Genomic DNA, 15,304 nt, shown 5'->3' with positions numbered 1-15,304 from the left:
TCCCGGGGTGAGGACGTCGTCGCGCCGCGGCCGCGGTGCTGCTGTTCACTGAGAAAGGAAGATCGTGTCGTCGGCGACCGCCCCACGCAACGGCCGGAACTCCGCTCAAGGTTCCGACGTGGCCCGGGTGCCTTTGGACCAGCGATCGTTAAGGTTTGTCCGTGCCCACGTTTGTGTCTGTCGGCGTCTTTTCACCTAGCGCATCCCTGTCGTTTCTCCATCACGCTGACTTGGAAGAATCATTCTAGAAAGTCACCGGTCAGGTGTTTCTTACCGTGTTTTCACGGTGTTTTGAAACTGAGAGGGTAAACTTATTATTCACCTTTCACAGATGGAAAGGGGCCCGACACTCCAAGGCAAATGTCGCGTGGCAGGCTAAAGGCTAGGAGAATTTAAGGGCTCTAAAGCAAGCCCCTAAAGCCAAGGGGCTTAGACCTGGAGGGAGTCTGGGCCAAAAGGAACGTCCACAGTTGCATTCTCCAGTTCCTATTAGCACTCACTGAATCCAGTATCTTGACATCATCAGGCATCAGCGTTCCCTGTCCTCAGGTGGTGGGCTGGGGTAGTCATCTTTGGGCGATAACAATATAAGGTAAACAGGCCTCCGGTGGTGTGCTGGAGGTCCTCACAGCGGTTGATAACAGAGTATCAATATGAATGCCTATCAGATAAATTGTTAGCAAGCTGGACATGCTCAGAGCATTCTGTATAATTACTAGATTCTAAAACTAAGGCATTTTTCATATTAATGATTATAGGACAAAAGGACAAGTGGGCCACGCAAGGTGTGCAGCAAGGGAATTTCAAAGGGTGAGGCCTAAGCAAAATGGTTGTGCTGCTTTAAAATGGCTACATTAAACTAACTATACTCTGCACTTCAAGGCTTCCCTCCTTTCAGAACCCTTCTTCCATTTCTGGCTATTTCCTATGAACTTGTAAACCCACCGTTCCAGAGGAGAGGTTGGCCAAGGGCCAGCAGTAAGTGCCTTCTGGATTTGGGGGCATAAAGCCTCGAATTCCTCAGTTCTGCCTTAGAGCACTTCATGTTCTGGGGTCATTTGTTCATTCTCTGCTGTGTACTGGTGGCAAGCTGTTTCTGAACAGAAAAGCAGTAACCTGCAGAAGAGGGCATAGATTCACTTGAAAATGCCAGATGGCTGTGCTCTGAATTCCTGTTGGTGCTTGGCAAAGGCTCCAAAGATGCTTTGAGTGTCTCTGGGTCTTCTGGGTCTCTTGGGCCAAGCACTTGAGAAGTGTCTCTTGCAGCCTGAACTTGCTGTGTCCCACTCTCTAAGCAGAAAGCTTGCAGGCAACTGAGAGAGTATTAGACACAACACAGATGTGTGTGTTACCTCTAAAATCAAAAGATTACAGAGTGTTGTGCCTCTTTTTTGTTGGTAGGTGGTGTCAGACACAGTAACTTGGAGGTGTGTGTACGAGGGCTTGTCTTTACGTGATCTAGACCACCGAACCCGCAGAAACAGTGGCCCTCGAATCTCCACCCTGTCTTTTGCATGTTTCTTAAAATGTATCAAAAATATTTCTGGCTGGGCTTGGTGGCTTAGCCTGTAATCCTAGTGCTTTGGGAGGCCAAGGTGAGTGGATTGCCTGAGCCCGCGGGTTCGAGACCTGCCCAGGCAACTTGGTGAGACCTCATCTCTACAATAAATAAAAAATTAACCGGCCGTGGTAGCATGCGCCTGTAGTTCCAGCTACTTGGAAGGCTGAGGCGGAAGGATTGCCAGAGCCCAGCAGGTCGAGGCTGCGGTGGCCAGGAGCATGCCACTGCACTCCAGTCTGGGCGATGGAGTGAGATTCCAACTCAAAAAAAATATGTGTGTATTTTCTGTTTCCTGCTCGTTGGATCCAGCCAACTGTCATGTCAACATTGTAGCAGTGATGGAGTGTCAAGTCCTTTGGCACTGTGTCATAGCGGAGAAGATGATGATTCATTATATATTAGTAGCAGCTCTTTAAATAAGGGAAGAGAGCCTGTGCCACCAAACAAAACACATTTGAGCTTCTCAGTACAAGAACTCCCCCAGTGAGAGACACCTAGTAGTAAATATAGTTTCTTCTAGGACTATAGATATTTTTGTGATGCTGTAAAATTTCTGAATTTTAGTCACCTGGTTGGTGGAATGAGAACGGTGAAGTTCTAGACCTCCTTTTGGTCATGCTGGGGATAATTACGAACTCAGAAGTTCAGGCTTATGAGACAGCTTAATCTGTATACCATTCTTGCTTCACCACTTCCCGGGGATGATAGGAGACCAGTTAGTGTTATCTGAATCAGGGTTTTCTTTCTTAGCTATTAAGTAGGGGTGGTATCTATAGTGAGGGCTGTTCTTATAATAAACTCTTTCATGACCACTATTGTGAATTCATGTTATTCTAAATTCTGGTCCTGTTGGCCGCTGACATGAATTTACCTCGTCGTGGAAGACTGTCTTTTCAGATTTATAATCCGAATAAAAATACAAAGTACAGAATGCTAGTCAGAGTGGTGCCTGAGGCAAATACTAGATATATTTGCAGCTTTAGCTATATTGTGGAAAAGGTGACAATTTAGAAAAGACCATTTCACTTGTGCATAATGACAGAAGTTTACAGTAACCAGCTTTAGATTTTAAGTTTCACCTACTCTCAGTATTAGGAAAGTGAAAAATTTGTCAGTCATAAATGTGTTAAGTGAACTAGTCTTTCTAAGGTTCAGCTGAGGCTTCTGGCTCATACTGCTCCTCAGTAATTGACAGTGGGTATTAGAATACTCATGGAGTAAACTGTTCTTAGTGGCTTTCTCACGCATCATTTGATGAGAGCAAGTGCAGGAAGTTTGTTGACTGATGGGTAATGCTTCCTGGTTGTGATGGATGTGAATGTGTCTCCAGATATCCTAGCCCAGAGGGATGGAGAGTGCATCATCCGTGTAGACTCATGAGCCACCCTCGTGTGGTGGTGGCATTGAGGAGAGGCGTGTTCAGACATACCACCAGCCTCCCAGATGGCAGCCGTCGACATGTCCCATGGTGAGTCCTTGGTGTGTACTTCTGCAGGGACTCTGGGTAGGTCCCCACACAGCTAGAGTCCTGGGTTGGGCCTGAGCAGTCCTGCTTCTGTTTATTGTGGAGATCCTGGAATGTGCTGGAGCACTCGGGTTTGCAGGTCAGCCCTGGAGTATGTGCTTTAGAAGAGGGGATGCCTCATCTCCTTCATGAGTTATCACCACGGCAAGTCAAGCTGCATTTCATGGGTCTTGAGACTTCTTATGCTCATGTGAGACTATTGCTATTTCCCAAGGGGTAGCATAGCTCACCATGTAAGACAGACTGCTTTGGCGCTGGATGGCACTTGTGTGTACACGTGCCTGCTGTTGAGTATGCGGGAATACCTGGGATTTCCTATTAGGATGCAATAACTTCCAGGCACAGAGTGTGTGAATTTGTTCAGCTGAGGGTTCAGGCGCCTTCTGTCTTTTCCAGCAGGTTATGTTTACAGGGACCCAGTCAGCCATTGTGAAGAACAGACAGAGGCAGCAAGGATGGTGGCTGGCTGTCTGATCAATTGCTACCAGGTATACCAAGAGTGTGTTTTTTTTTTTTTAACTTGACAATTTTTATTTTAAAGATATTGGGTACAGTTCAGGGTTAGGTATACAAATGTTCATTATGCAGGTACCCTTGTTGATGAGATGTGCCCCTCCCACAAGAGTGTGTTTTTCTAAAAATGACATCCCTGTGTCCACTAGATAGACACATTTCCATCTAGTCAGACTTGTCTCCACAGCTTCTTGAGCAAATGAAGCTTCCTTCAAGGACTGAGTCCCTAGTTGAATCACCCAGGGAGCAGAGCCTAGTTGGTTAGGGGTCACCTTTATATTCATCGCAGTGTTTCAGCATTATTAATTTGACCTCATAGTGCCAAATGCATGCTTCTTATTTTGCTGTGGCACACGGTAAGGAGAAGAGTCCTTTCCTCCAGGAAGTTCTTTGTCATCACCCTTTATCATGTGTATAATGTGCTCAGGATTGTGCTACAGTGGAGGGAAATGAGGTGTGAGAGCTCCCCATCTAGTTGTGGGGAGGTACGTTCCTGTGTCAGAGATGTTGTTAGAGCCACATGACTGAGATCAACAGTGAGTGAATGTGGACAGAGGAGCACTCCTAGGTCCTTTGGGCCGTGGGGTGGACATTGAGGCCTCTTAAGTCCCATGTAGCTGTACGCCCAACCTCCTCATGCTCCAGTGAACACTGACAGATGACTTCCGTGGCCCAAACCACGTGTGTGTGATGTTGCAGGACTCTGTGAGCTTTGAAGATGTGGCTGTTGATTTCACCCAGGAGGAGTGGACTTTACTGGACTCAGCTCAGAGAGACCTGTACAGAGATGTGATGCTGGAGACCTGTGAGAACCTGGCTTCCATAGGTGAGGAAGACTGCCTCCTCTCTTTGTAACCATCTGGAATGTTTGATGTACTTACTATGTTCCAGGATTGATGGTGACAGATCAGGACGTAGTGGAAAATGACAGACATGGTCACTGCACTGATAGGCTTTCTTCTAGTATGGTTCTTTTCACTTCACTTGTGACATACTTGTCACAGTCTGCTGTGGGGCCTGTCTTCTGTGTTTTAACAAGCCCTCTAGATGACTCTGACTCACTCTGCTGAGAATCATTGGGAAGTAGTTTCCCAAGTATATGAGGACCACTCTTCACTCCTATCTCAGTAAAAGCTTAGTGGTTTTTACGTGTGTTGATGCCTGAATGTCAGGTTTCAGGGGTCAGAGATGGCCAGTCTCTTGGGGACACAAAAGAATGGGGTGTTTTCATTTTGTTTTTTTGTTTTTTCGTTTATTTTTTTTTTGAGTTGGAGTCTCATTTTGTTGCCCAGGTTGGAGTGCAGTGGCACGATCATGACTAGCTACAGCCTCGAACTCCTGGGCTTAGGCAATCTTTCCTCTTCAGCCTTCCAAGTAGCTGGAACTACAGGTGTACAGTACCACACCTGGCTAATTTTTAATATGTTGTAGAGACGAGGTCTCACCAAGTTGCCTGGACAGGTCTTGAATCTGCAGGCTCAGGCAGTCCTCTCGCCTCAGCCTTCCAAAGTGCTGGGATTACAGGCTGAGCCACTGAGCCCCGCCAGTTATATACATTTTGGGCTATTTTGAAGTGATGTCACTGCTTTCTTTAGACATGTAGCTCCTGTTTCACAGTTGATTTGTCCTCTCTTGTGTCGACCTTCTTTATTTGTGGGTCTTTCCCTATGCCTAGGAAGTGACCTGCTCAACCACAATGTGATATGTTGTCTGGAGGGAGAGGAAGAACTGAGGACAGTGCAGGGGAGAGTTCTCGAAGGTAAGTGAGTGTGAGGAATGTCTCTGGTTGATGACAAGTTCAGTGTAGTTAGAAGCACAATGAGGAAATGTCTTGAGATGCACCTTGTCACTGAATGTGACGCCATTGGACTCAGAAGTTTGGAGGTATCTTCAGCTTCCCATGTTTCTTTTTTTTTTCAGTCTGACCCAGACTTTCCTGTGAGTTCACAAATTATCTGCTTTTTTTTCCTTTGAGTATGTGGTTTTAATGTATGCTTTTCATCCAGATCTTTTCTACTTTCCTTCTTCATAATATTGTTTTTATTCACCTTCATATTTAATTTTCCTGAAAAGGTTGTTTTGAAAATTGCTTAATTTGACCCAAGTCTGATTGCCAAATTATAGACTTAGTTAAACTGCTTAAATCTATTTTTCCTTTATTTTTCTCATGTGTTCAACATGAAAACAAATGCCAATGAGTTTGATCATTTTTAACTTATTCTACCCACCATTTTGCTCTGTAGACCCTTATATCTTTTCTCTTATACTTCAGAATGGCGACTTAAAACCAGAGGATCAACGCATTGGCCAGATGTTTTTTGGTTTAAACCATCAAATGGGATTCAAACGGTAAGATTAACAGGAGAGATTTTCTATTTGTCATACTCATAAACGTTTGAGATTTTTATTATAGAAGATCCACAAAAATATTGGAGATATTGGAGTGAAGTATCATTGTCTGGAGGAATGTCTGGAGGGATACCCTGAAGATAAAGAATTTTGGATACTGTAACTCTAGTTTCTGCATTCTCTCAAGTATATATTACCACATACATAACTAGGTTGAGATTTTTATAACAGTTTCATGAGAATAATAGGAATATGAGAATATATAGAAATTTGTTTAAGGTTAGAGCAGGTGAAACAGGATTCTTTCTGTAGGGTTTATTCCTTCCATATGAAAAACTTCTACTGGGCAGGAAATGTGTGCTTGTAATGAAAAGTCATCTTAATCATGTGTTTCTTCAGCTCTCTGAAATTTTATTAATACATCTCAAAAATTTTTAATTAGCCTTTGTTCCTTCATCAACAGGCAAAAAGCCACAGTGGAGGGGAACTCTGTGACCACAAGCAGTGTGGAGAAACCTTCAGTGAACATGCAGATCTTATCACACACGTGAGAACTCAGAGTGCAGGGAACACTTATGTGTCCAGTCATTATGGAAAAGACTTTTTTACTCTGTACAAGGAAACCTCTACTGGAGAACAGTTTTCTGTGTTGAATCGGTGTGGAAAAGGCTTTAGCCTAACTCCAGATGTTGTTGACCAGAGAACATGCACACAAGGCACATCCTCTGACTTCAGTGACAGTGCAAAAGCATTCCCTAATCAGTCACATCTGCAGACACATATGAGAACTCATAGCAGGCAAGATCTGTATGAGTGGAAGCAGTATGGGAGAGCTTTTACTAACCCCACAAGCCATGTTGTGCCTGTTGAAATACCCATTCTAAAGAATCCCCAGGTCTTTAGATCTCCTTCTGACCTTAAAATTCATATGCAAACCCATACTGTCGGGAAGCCCTTTGAACTTAAGGAATGTTTGAAATCCTTCTCTATTGCTTCCAACCTAACTGAACATGAAAGAATCCATATTGGAATGAAAACTTATGAATGTAAGGAATGCGGGAAAGCCTTCACTGGGCGCTCAGGCCTTTCTAAACACCTACAAACACACGCTGGAGAGAAGCCCTATGCATGTAAGGAATGTGGGAAAGCCTACAATAGGTTTTCTCTACTAACCGAACACTTGAAAACTCACACAAGGGAGAAGCCCTTTGAATGTATGGTGTGTGGAAAATCTTTCAAAAATTCCTCATGCCTTAATAATCATGTCCGAATTCACACTGGACTAAAACCCTATACATGTAAGTACTGTGGGAAAGCCTTCACTGTGCGGTGTGGCCTTACTAGACATGTACGAACTCACACAGGAGAGAAACCTTATGAGTGTAAGGAGTGTGGGAAAGCTTTCTGTACATCCTCTGGCCTTATTGAACATATAAGAACTCACACTGGAGAAAAGCCCTATGAGTGTAAGGAGTGTGGGAAATCCTTCACTGTTTCTTCAAGCCTAACTGAACATGTGAGGATTCATACTGGAGAGAAACCCTATGAGTGTAACCAGTGTGGGAAAGCCTTCACTGGCCGCTCAGGTCTTACTAAACATGAACGAACACACACTGGAGAGAAACCCTATGAATGTAAGGAATGTGGGAAAGCCTACAATAGGTTTTATCTTCTAAACGAACATTTAAAAACTCACACAGAGGAGAAGCCCTTTGAATGTATGGTATGCAGAAAGTCCTTTAGAAATTCCGCGTGCCTGAATAAGCACATTCACATTCACACTGGAATAAAACCATATGAGTGTAAGGAGTGTGGGAAGGCCTTTACTGTTTCTTCAAGCCTAACTGAACATATACGAACTCACACTGGGGAGAAGCCCTATGAATGTAAAGAATGTGGAAAAGCCTTCACTACATCCTCACATCTTATTGTGCATGTACGAACTCACACTGGAGAGAAGCCTTATAGATGTAAAGAATGTGGAAAAGCTTTCGCTTCATCATCACACCTTACTGAACACATAAGAACTCACACTGGAGAGAAGCCATATACATGTAAGGAATGTGGAAAAGCCTTCCGTGCATCCTCACACCTACGTAAACATATGAGAATCCACACTGGACAGAAACCCTATGAATGTAGGGAATGTGGGAAAGCCTACGATAGATTTTATCTATTAAATGAACACTTGATAACGTACAATGACAATAAACTTTTTGAATGCAAGGAATGTGGAAAATCCTTTAGGAATTCTTCATGCCTTCATCATCACACTCAAATTCACACTAATGAGAAAGCTTACTAATTTAAACAATGTGGGGAAGCTTTTGGTTATGCTAGTTCACTTTGCAGTCATGTGTGAATTCACATTCAAGATGCCCCATGATTTTGAGGACTGTGGACACCATCAGAATCTCATTGCAATAAGACCTTACCTGGAGCCACACAGAGTAAGAAGCACAGAAAGCCCTCATGCTTCCTTAGGTCTTACTGATGGTGTATGATCCTCCCATGGAGATGTACCCAATTGATATGTGATGTGTGGAAGAGTTGTAGTTCTGCTCAAGACTTTTATATTTACTTGTGATCTCACAATGAGGAAACGCCCTAGGAAGGTAAGAAATGGTAGAAAGTCATTTTTTTACATTATGTCATCCATCAACCTGTAGTAATCGTGGCGATTCACACCAAAAGAAACTTGTCAGTGTACAGGATCTAATGTGCACTGCATCTGACGTTGCCTCCCTGTAACTTGAAATATTTAATGCTGACAGAGATAGGGCTTCCTGGGTGAATCTGCTCTCATTCCTGGAGTAATGCTTTTTCCCCTACAGTAACACCACTCTAGTCTACTTGCTACACCTTCTAAGCTGGAACCTTGCTGAAGTGGGCTTCAAGACTCAGACTTAGTCCTATTGTTGCAGTGCCGATCCTCTTGTTGGTCTGTCATGCTCTTAGACATAGTCACAGGGGCTTGTGTCAGCCAACATGGCAGATATAAGGCAACTTAAAATGTTGCAGAAAATGCCTTCGTTCCTCTCTCTCCGGATTCTTTTGCATAGGTCAGGGTGCAAAGAAGAGCAGAGTTGAGAAAGGGTGAGGTCAAAGTTAGTGCTCTGATATCCCCTGATTTAATGAGCATGAAGGGAAAGCCATGACCCCTGCCCCAGGGAAGTGGGCATTCCAGTAACAGCAGGCAGTGCAGTGAATGCTCTCTCTGATCTCTGGATCATTCCACAGCTTGGCAGAGCAATGATATCCAATGCCTGAGTCCAGCAACTGTTGGGACTCAGTATGACCCACTTCTGTGTTAGTTATTCTGTCCATGTCCTATGAAAATGAAAAAACTCCTGAGAATGCAATCAGTCCTGTTGCACTGTGCTGGATACCATCATGTGCACATCCTGAATGGGGGCCTTGGACACATGTAGCGCAGCATACCCAGGCATCAGTCTGAGAGGGGAAAAGTGTACTTCTGACTCCAGCTCCTGGTCTTGTGTATTTATGGCCATCGGGGCTGCAGCTGCCTGATGACTGTTTCCATGGCATGTATTCCACCCAATGTGGAACATACATTGAGGTACACAATAAACCTTGTTCGAGGAGAGCTATGTACCTTTGCATCATGTGTTTGTGGAGAGGAGCAGATGTGGATGGTATCATAGATGTGAGTGGGGCCATGGAGCCTGTCTGTGGCCACCTGTCAGTTTTGGCAGTGACACCAGGTGAGTCTGAGCTGCCTCTGTGGGTTGTAGCAGCTCCTGTATAGTATCAGATGCCTTCCTGATTGTCTGAAGTAGGCCCAGCATCTCCACTGGGACTCATTCATAGTTGCCTGAGTCAGGAGCTTGTGTATCATGGATGAGGTCAGCTCTGCAGGTTGGCTCATCCTTGTGCTTGGGCTTCCAGCCAGAGGGACATGAACAAGTATTTTTTAGACCCTCAGCCCACACATTGCCCTGAGAGGCTCACTGCTGGTAGAGAATCTCCCAGCCAAGACCACATCCCTGGAGATGACCTCACCCAATTTTCCAGAGCCTTCATCATAACAAAACCTGTGGTCTGTGTTTCTGTGGTACAAATTTGACACCAAGCATTTTCCTTTTTCCTCCTTTGATACTTGGGGTTCTGTGGTGCATTTAAGCTTGCTGTCAGTTTATGCATGATCCTGGGATGATCCCAGCCAAAGCACTGTGCCCTACCCCATACCCCTAGGAAAACCTGATATGGGTTACTACTGTCTGTGATGTCCCAGAGTTTTTTGTTTGTTTGTATTTTGAGTTAGAGTCTCTCTCTGTTGCCCAGGCTGGAGTGCAGTGGTATGCTCACGGCCACCCCAGTGTCGACCTGCTGGGCTCCGGTGATACTTCCGCCTCAGCCTTCCAAATAGCTGGAAATACAGGTGCACACTACCATGCCTGGCTAATTTTTTATTTATTGTAGAGACAAGGTCTCGCCAAGTTGCCTGGGCTGGTCTCAAATCTGCAAACTCAGGCAATCCACTTGCCTTGGCCTCCCAAACTGCTGGGATTACAGGCTGAGCCACCAAGCCCAGCGCCCCGGGTTTTTTGGTTTTTGTTTTTTTAAATGACCTCTGTGGCCCAGGCTGGAGTGCAGTGGCATGATCACGGCTCATCACAGCCTCAACTTCCTGGGCTTAAGTGATCCTTCCACCTTAGCCTCCCAAGTAGCTGGGACTACAGGTGTGCACCGTTATGATGGGCTAATTATTGAATTTTTTGTAGAGACAAGGCCTCGCTATGTTGCCTAGGCTGGCCTTGAACCCCTGGGCTCAGGCAATCCTCCTTGACCTCCCAACTTGCTGGGATTACAGCTGTAAACCGGTGTACCCAGCTTATATCCTGATAAATGTTAACAAAATTATGGTTTTGTTTTGCTGTGATGCACCTTCTTCATGTCAGTCAACCCCTCCCTTCCATGAGTGATGGCCGATGACTCCCCATTGCTTCTCACTAACCCCACAGCTCACCATCTTAATCTTACTCCCTCACCTCGGTTTTTCACAAAATCTTATTTTTTTCTAACTTATCAATGCCTCCTCTTACAACACATCTCCAGATCTGCCATTAACTACTGTCAACCTCATACTTTTAATACCCTTTACAACTCCTCCAGGAGATTATTATTGACCTTCCAACATTTCCAGACTGCCTTCTTCAGTAAGACCACTTGCTTAGGTTTGGATATAGCGTGTTTGTCCCCTCCAGAGTGCATGTTGATTCTGATCCCCTTATGGGGGTTTTGGGAGGTGGGGCCTGGTAGGGGCATTTGGGTCATGGGGTGGATCCCTCATGAATGGCTGGATGCTGTTAGCTTTTGCCCTCTTGAGATTGGGTTCTTCGGGATGCCTTTGTTTCTGTGAGCATGGGTGTTATTAAGCCAGACATCCTTGTGTTTGCTCCCTGTTGACCTGCTCTGCCTTGTTTTGATGCAGCATAAAAGCCTCCAGCAGAAACGGAGCAGGTACCAGTGCCATGCTTCTTGTCAGCCTGCAGATCTGTAAGCAGAGTAAATCTCTTCTGTGTGAATTACCCAGCTGCAGATATTTCTCTACAGCTGCACAAGACAGACTAAGACACCAGGCAGAATGTTAAACTTGGCTACAGACAGGACTTCATGTACCATGTGTACTGCTGCCTGTTTTTCTCCTTCTTACTCAATGTTTTGTGTTGTTTTGGACAACATATGCCCTTCTGTCTCAAAATCATCACTGTTGTCAATCCATTGTTCTTGAGTGTGAGCTCAAACCATTCATGGACCAATTATATTCATCTTGTTTCATTTTTTAATACTAGAATACATTGATATCCAGAGAATCTTGCTGGTTGGGACTAGACACCTCTCACCCCCAGGCTAGGTGATTCCCAAAGATGGTGAACAACTTTCTAGGGAACACTGCTTCAGTGCACATCAACCGTCCAGTGCCCATATGCTCAGGCACTTCCTTCACCTAGTGCTAGCACACCAAGCCAACACGTTCCCTGTCCTGTGTCAGCCCAGGGCAAGGGACTGAGCAACTAGGGACATGTCTCATGTCCCTGAACCCCCCCAGCATTATTCAAATGAGCCAGCCCCAAACATTTCATCCTGCCTTGCCTTGCCTTGTCGACACCCCTGTAAAGGTCATGGTCCATGCTTTCTCCTCACTCCTGCTTCCGCCTCCTGACACCATCACTCCCATGGACCCATTGTTAGAGGACATGGCCCCGTCTTCTGGTACTGTGAGCAATAAACTTTTATTTTTGTGGTACGAACCTCTCCATAGTCACCCAGTCACCTTTATGAGGTAACATACAGGCTCAGTCAGCCTTAACTACCATTGTACAGATCCCACAAGGTACGACCTACTGTAGGTTATTTTTCTCCTATGAAAGCTGCTGTTGACTTACTCCTGTGCAGAACATTCGTTCCCTCTTACTTGTTCAACCTTTTTAGGGAAGGACATTTTTTCTAATCTGATTGTGACAATTTCTTCCTTAGGTTTTAGTTTGCATTCTTCTGATTGCTAATAGTATGATCATGTTTTTACTTACTTTAGCTATTTTACTTTTTTGGTGAAAAACCTGGTTACATTTTTCCTGCTTTTTCTAATCTCTTTCAGAAATAACTAGTGAAACTTTTGTGGGTGATGTGGTTCTCATCATTGTGAATTACAAGGCTGCAGTAAGCTTTCACTTTACATATTTTCACTGTTGTGATGATGTTGTAAGGAAAAGGATTTCTTAATTTTGGCACATCCAAATTTATACAACTTTTCTTGTCAGCCTGCCCTTGACCAGACACTTTATTTTACTTTAAGTCCTTACTACTTTACTTTCCACTATTTTTATAGTTTTATTTCAAATTGATGTGCTTAATCCCTCTGGAATTGATTGTTCTTGATGCATCTGTGTATGTCTAATTTCTTTCCTGCCCCAAGGACATAAAATTTACACAACACCCCTTTTTATGTGTTTGAAGAAAAAAAGTTCATTTAGCTCACAATTCTGGTGGCTGGGAAGTCCAAGAAGCATGTGCTAGCATTTGCTAGACTTAGCCCTAGTGCTGACAGGACTTACTTCTTAGCACAGTGAGTGTGTGTGTGTGTGTGTGGGGGGGGGGGGTGCCCTAATGCTAGTGAGAGATATGGAGAGAATTAATTCCAACTATTTTTTTTTTCACCATTTGCTTGCCCCTAGCCTCCAGGCAGTCTTTTGCTGGCATCACACATACTATTGACTTTGAGAACTGGACTGTGAGACCACCCACTCTGCAGGTAGACTAGCCTCTAGAGAGACATAAAAAGCACTGCAAAGACTTTGAAAATGGAATTCACATTGAAGGCACAACCCACAGAATGTTGATTGAAACTTGCATGATGAACCCAATTGGGTTAGTCGCCTGGTCTAAGTTCTCCATTGGATTTAAAGACCTGGAATGTCATCATATAATATTCAAAATGTCCAGAATACACTCTCAAATTATTGTGGTGTGACAATACCAAAAGGCCTCAGACCCCAGGGTTCTAGAAAAGGAGAAAGTGTGCAGTAAAAATGTTTGAAAAAAATGATCAAAAATTTCCCATGCTTGTGTAAGATATAAATTTACAGATCCAAGAAGTTCAGTGAACTCAAAACATGATGAACCTAATGAAAGTTAAGCACAAACCTAGCATCATCAATGGTGAAGGCTACAGACAAAATATTGAAAGGAGACTGAGAAAATTGACACAATGCTTATAGCAGAACAACTCAATTGACTGGATTTCTCATCAAAAACCATAGAGGCTAAGAAGAAATGTAGGAACATTTTTAAGGTACTGCAACAAAAACGCCAACCCAGAATGCTGTCTGTGTCCAGAAAATTATCTTTTAGGAATGAAGCTGAAATCAAGATGATGCAGTGCTAAGGATCATTGCCTGAAGACCTGTTTTATAAGTTGTTAAAGGAATTTTTCACCTAATACATCAGACTGAATGGTAACACCTTGAAATTCACTTTTAGAAGCCTTGGTTGCACCAAATCCCAAATCTGTCATTTTGGGTTAGGGATTCAATTAGACAGTAGAGATTTTGGAACTCAAGGTTTTAGCTGGTAAGAATTTTGATCTTTTAGATATCAGCATTTAGGATTGCGGCATTGGGGCTGTGTTTCTTAAGGATTATGAACAGCCCTAGTTTTAGATTACTGGTTGTGTGAAAACCTGAGTTTGATGCTGCCAACTGTTGTGGGTAATGGTGCTGTGAATGATGGTGTACAAATATCAGAAAAGACCTAAGAACGGCCTGTTTACACTTCAGGCTGATTCTCAGTATAGAGATAGCCTACAACAACAACAACAACAACCAAAACAATAAAAACAAAAGCCAGCAATTCCTGGAGAAGGGGAAACTCTTACCACGTTACTAGATCAGATGTCCAGTTTTTAACCAAAAAATGTCTAGGTTTACAAAGAAAGAATTATGGCCCGTTCAGAGGAAAAAAATAAATCAAGAGAAACTGTCCCTAAAAGAGACTTGGTTGTAGATCTACTAGACAAAGACTTTAAAACAACTGTCTTAAAGATAGTCAAAGAGCTACAGGAAACTGAAGAGCACAAGAGGTTAAAGCTGAAGTGAGCTGGGATTGTGCCATTGCACTCCAGCCTGGGTGACAGAGCCAGACCCTGTCTCTAAAAAATTAAAAAGGATGATGTCCCAAAGTGCTGGGATTACAGGCTTGAGTCACTGCACCTGGGAAAAAAAAAAAAAAAAGGATGAAGACCCTGAAAGAGAAGATGGAATTGCCAAACTGAATAAATATTCCTAGTCTGAATCCTGATAAGAGAATTAGAGTGTTCTGTATCCATTCCAAGAGCATCAACAGTTGAACTCCTACATCACTTGAGAAACAATATTATTGCTGTTCTCTACAAGAAACACCAAAATTGCAGGGATGATTTCAGAGCTGTGTGTCATGAGTCTGTACTACCGTGATGGAGACACTAACTGGATTTATCAAAAGGAATACACGGTGGAAGCCCCTTCCATGTATGACAGCTTTAGTGAGGTATAATTTATGTACCAGAAAACTCCCTAGCCCCTGCAACTCCCATCGTGATCATTCCAGAACATTTTCATCAGCCCGGGGGGATTCCCCCATGCCTGTTTCTGGTTAATCCTTTGCCTGTCCCCAGCTTTGGGCCACTGCGAACCTGCTAGGATCTGTCTCTTTGAATCTGTGGAATCTGGGTGTTTCCTGCAAATGGAATTATCCAGTATGCAGTCCTTGCAGCTGGCTTCTTTCACTGAGCACAGTGTTTTCTTTTCTTTTTTGAGTTGGAGTCTCACTCTGTCGCCCAGACTGGAGTGCAGTGG

General features: G+C 43.8%; 1 protein-coding gene across 3 annotated transcripts; it reads left to right on the top strand.

The window, feature by feature from the left end:
- The first annotated feature begins 93 nt into the window (after positions 1-93).
- LOC103265103 (zinc finger protein 778-like) lies at positions 94-8,253 on the top strand. 3 transcript variants are annotated; one of them, XM_008062807.1, is made up of 6 exons: positions 94-153; positions 2,892-3,029; positions 4,299-4,425; positions 5,275-5,358; positions 5,872-5,948; positions 6,412-8,253. In XM_008062807.1, the coding sequence occupies exons 2-6, from the start codon at positions 3,027-3,029 to the stop codon at positions 8,251-8,253; spliced, it is 2,133 nt and encodes a 710-aa protein (XP_008060998.1). In that variant the 5' UTR covers positions 94-153; positions 2,892-3,026. The 3 variants fall into 3 exon arrangements, with proteins under 3 accessions (XP_008060998.1, XP_021570553.1, XP_021570554.1); XM_021714878.1 differs by lacking the exon at positions 94-153 and adding an exon at positions 3,483-3,574 and having other exon boundaries at positions 3,005-3,029; XM_021714879.1 differs by lacking the exons at positions 94-153; positions 5,275-5,358 and adding an exon at positions 3,483-3,574 and having other exon boundaries at positions 3,005-3,029.
- The last annotated feature ends 7,051 nt before the right edge of the window (positions 8,254-15,304 follow it).

Source organism: Carlito syrichta, unplaced genomic scaffold (assembly GCF_000164805.1).
Source record: "Carlito syrichta isolate Samal-C Ts95f unplaced genomic scaffold, Tarsius_syrichta-2.0.1 Scaffold305835, whole genome shotgun sequence".
NCBI lineage: Eukaryota > Metazoa > Chordata > Mammalia > Primates > Tarsiidae > Carlito > Carlito syrichta.
The sequence above is the reverse complement of the archived record's forward strand: the minus strand, read 5'-3'. Positions and strand labels throughout refer to the sequence as shown.

Bases quoted from the DNA above. Each gene is read 5' to 3' on its own strand.
- LOC103265103 (XM_021714878.1), top strand. From the start codon at position 3,005: ATGGCAGCCGTCGACATGTCCCATG. The intron at 3,575-4,298 runs GTATACCAAGAG...GTGATGTTGCAG, and splicing joins GTCTGATCAATTGCTACCAG to GACTCTGTGAGCTTTGAAGA. The intron at 5,949-6,411 runs GTAAGATTAACA...CTTCATCAACAG, and splicing joins CATCAAATGGGATTCAAACG to GCAAAAAGCCACAGTGGAGG.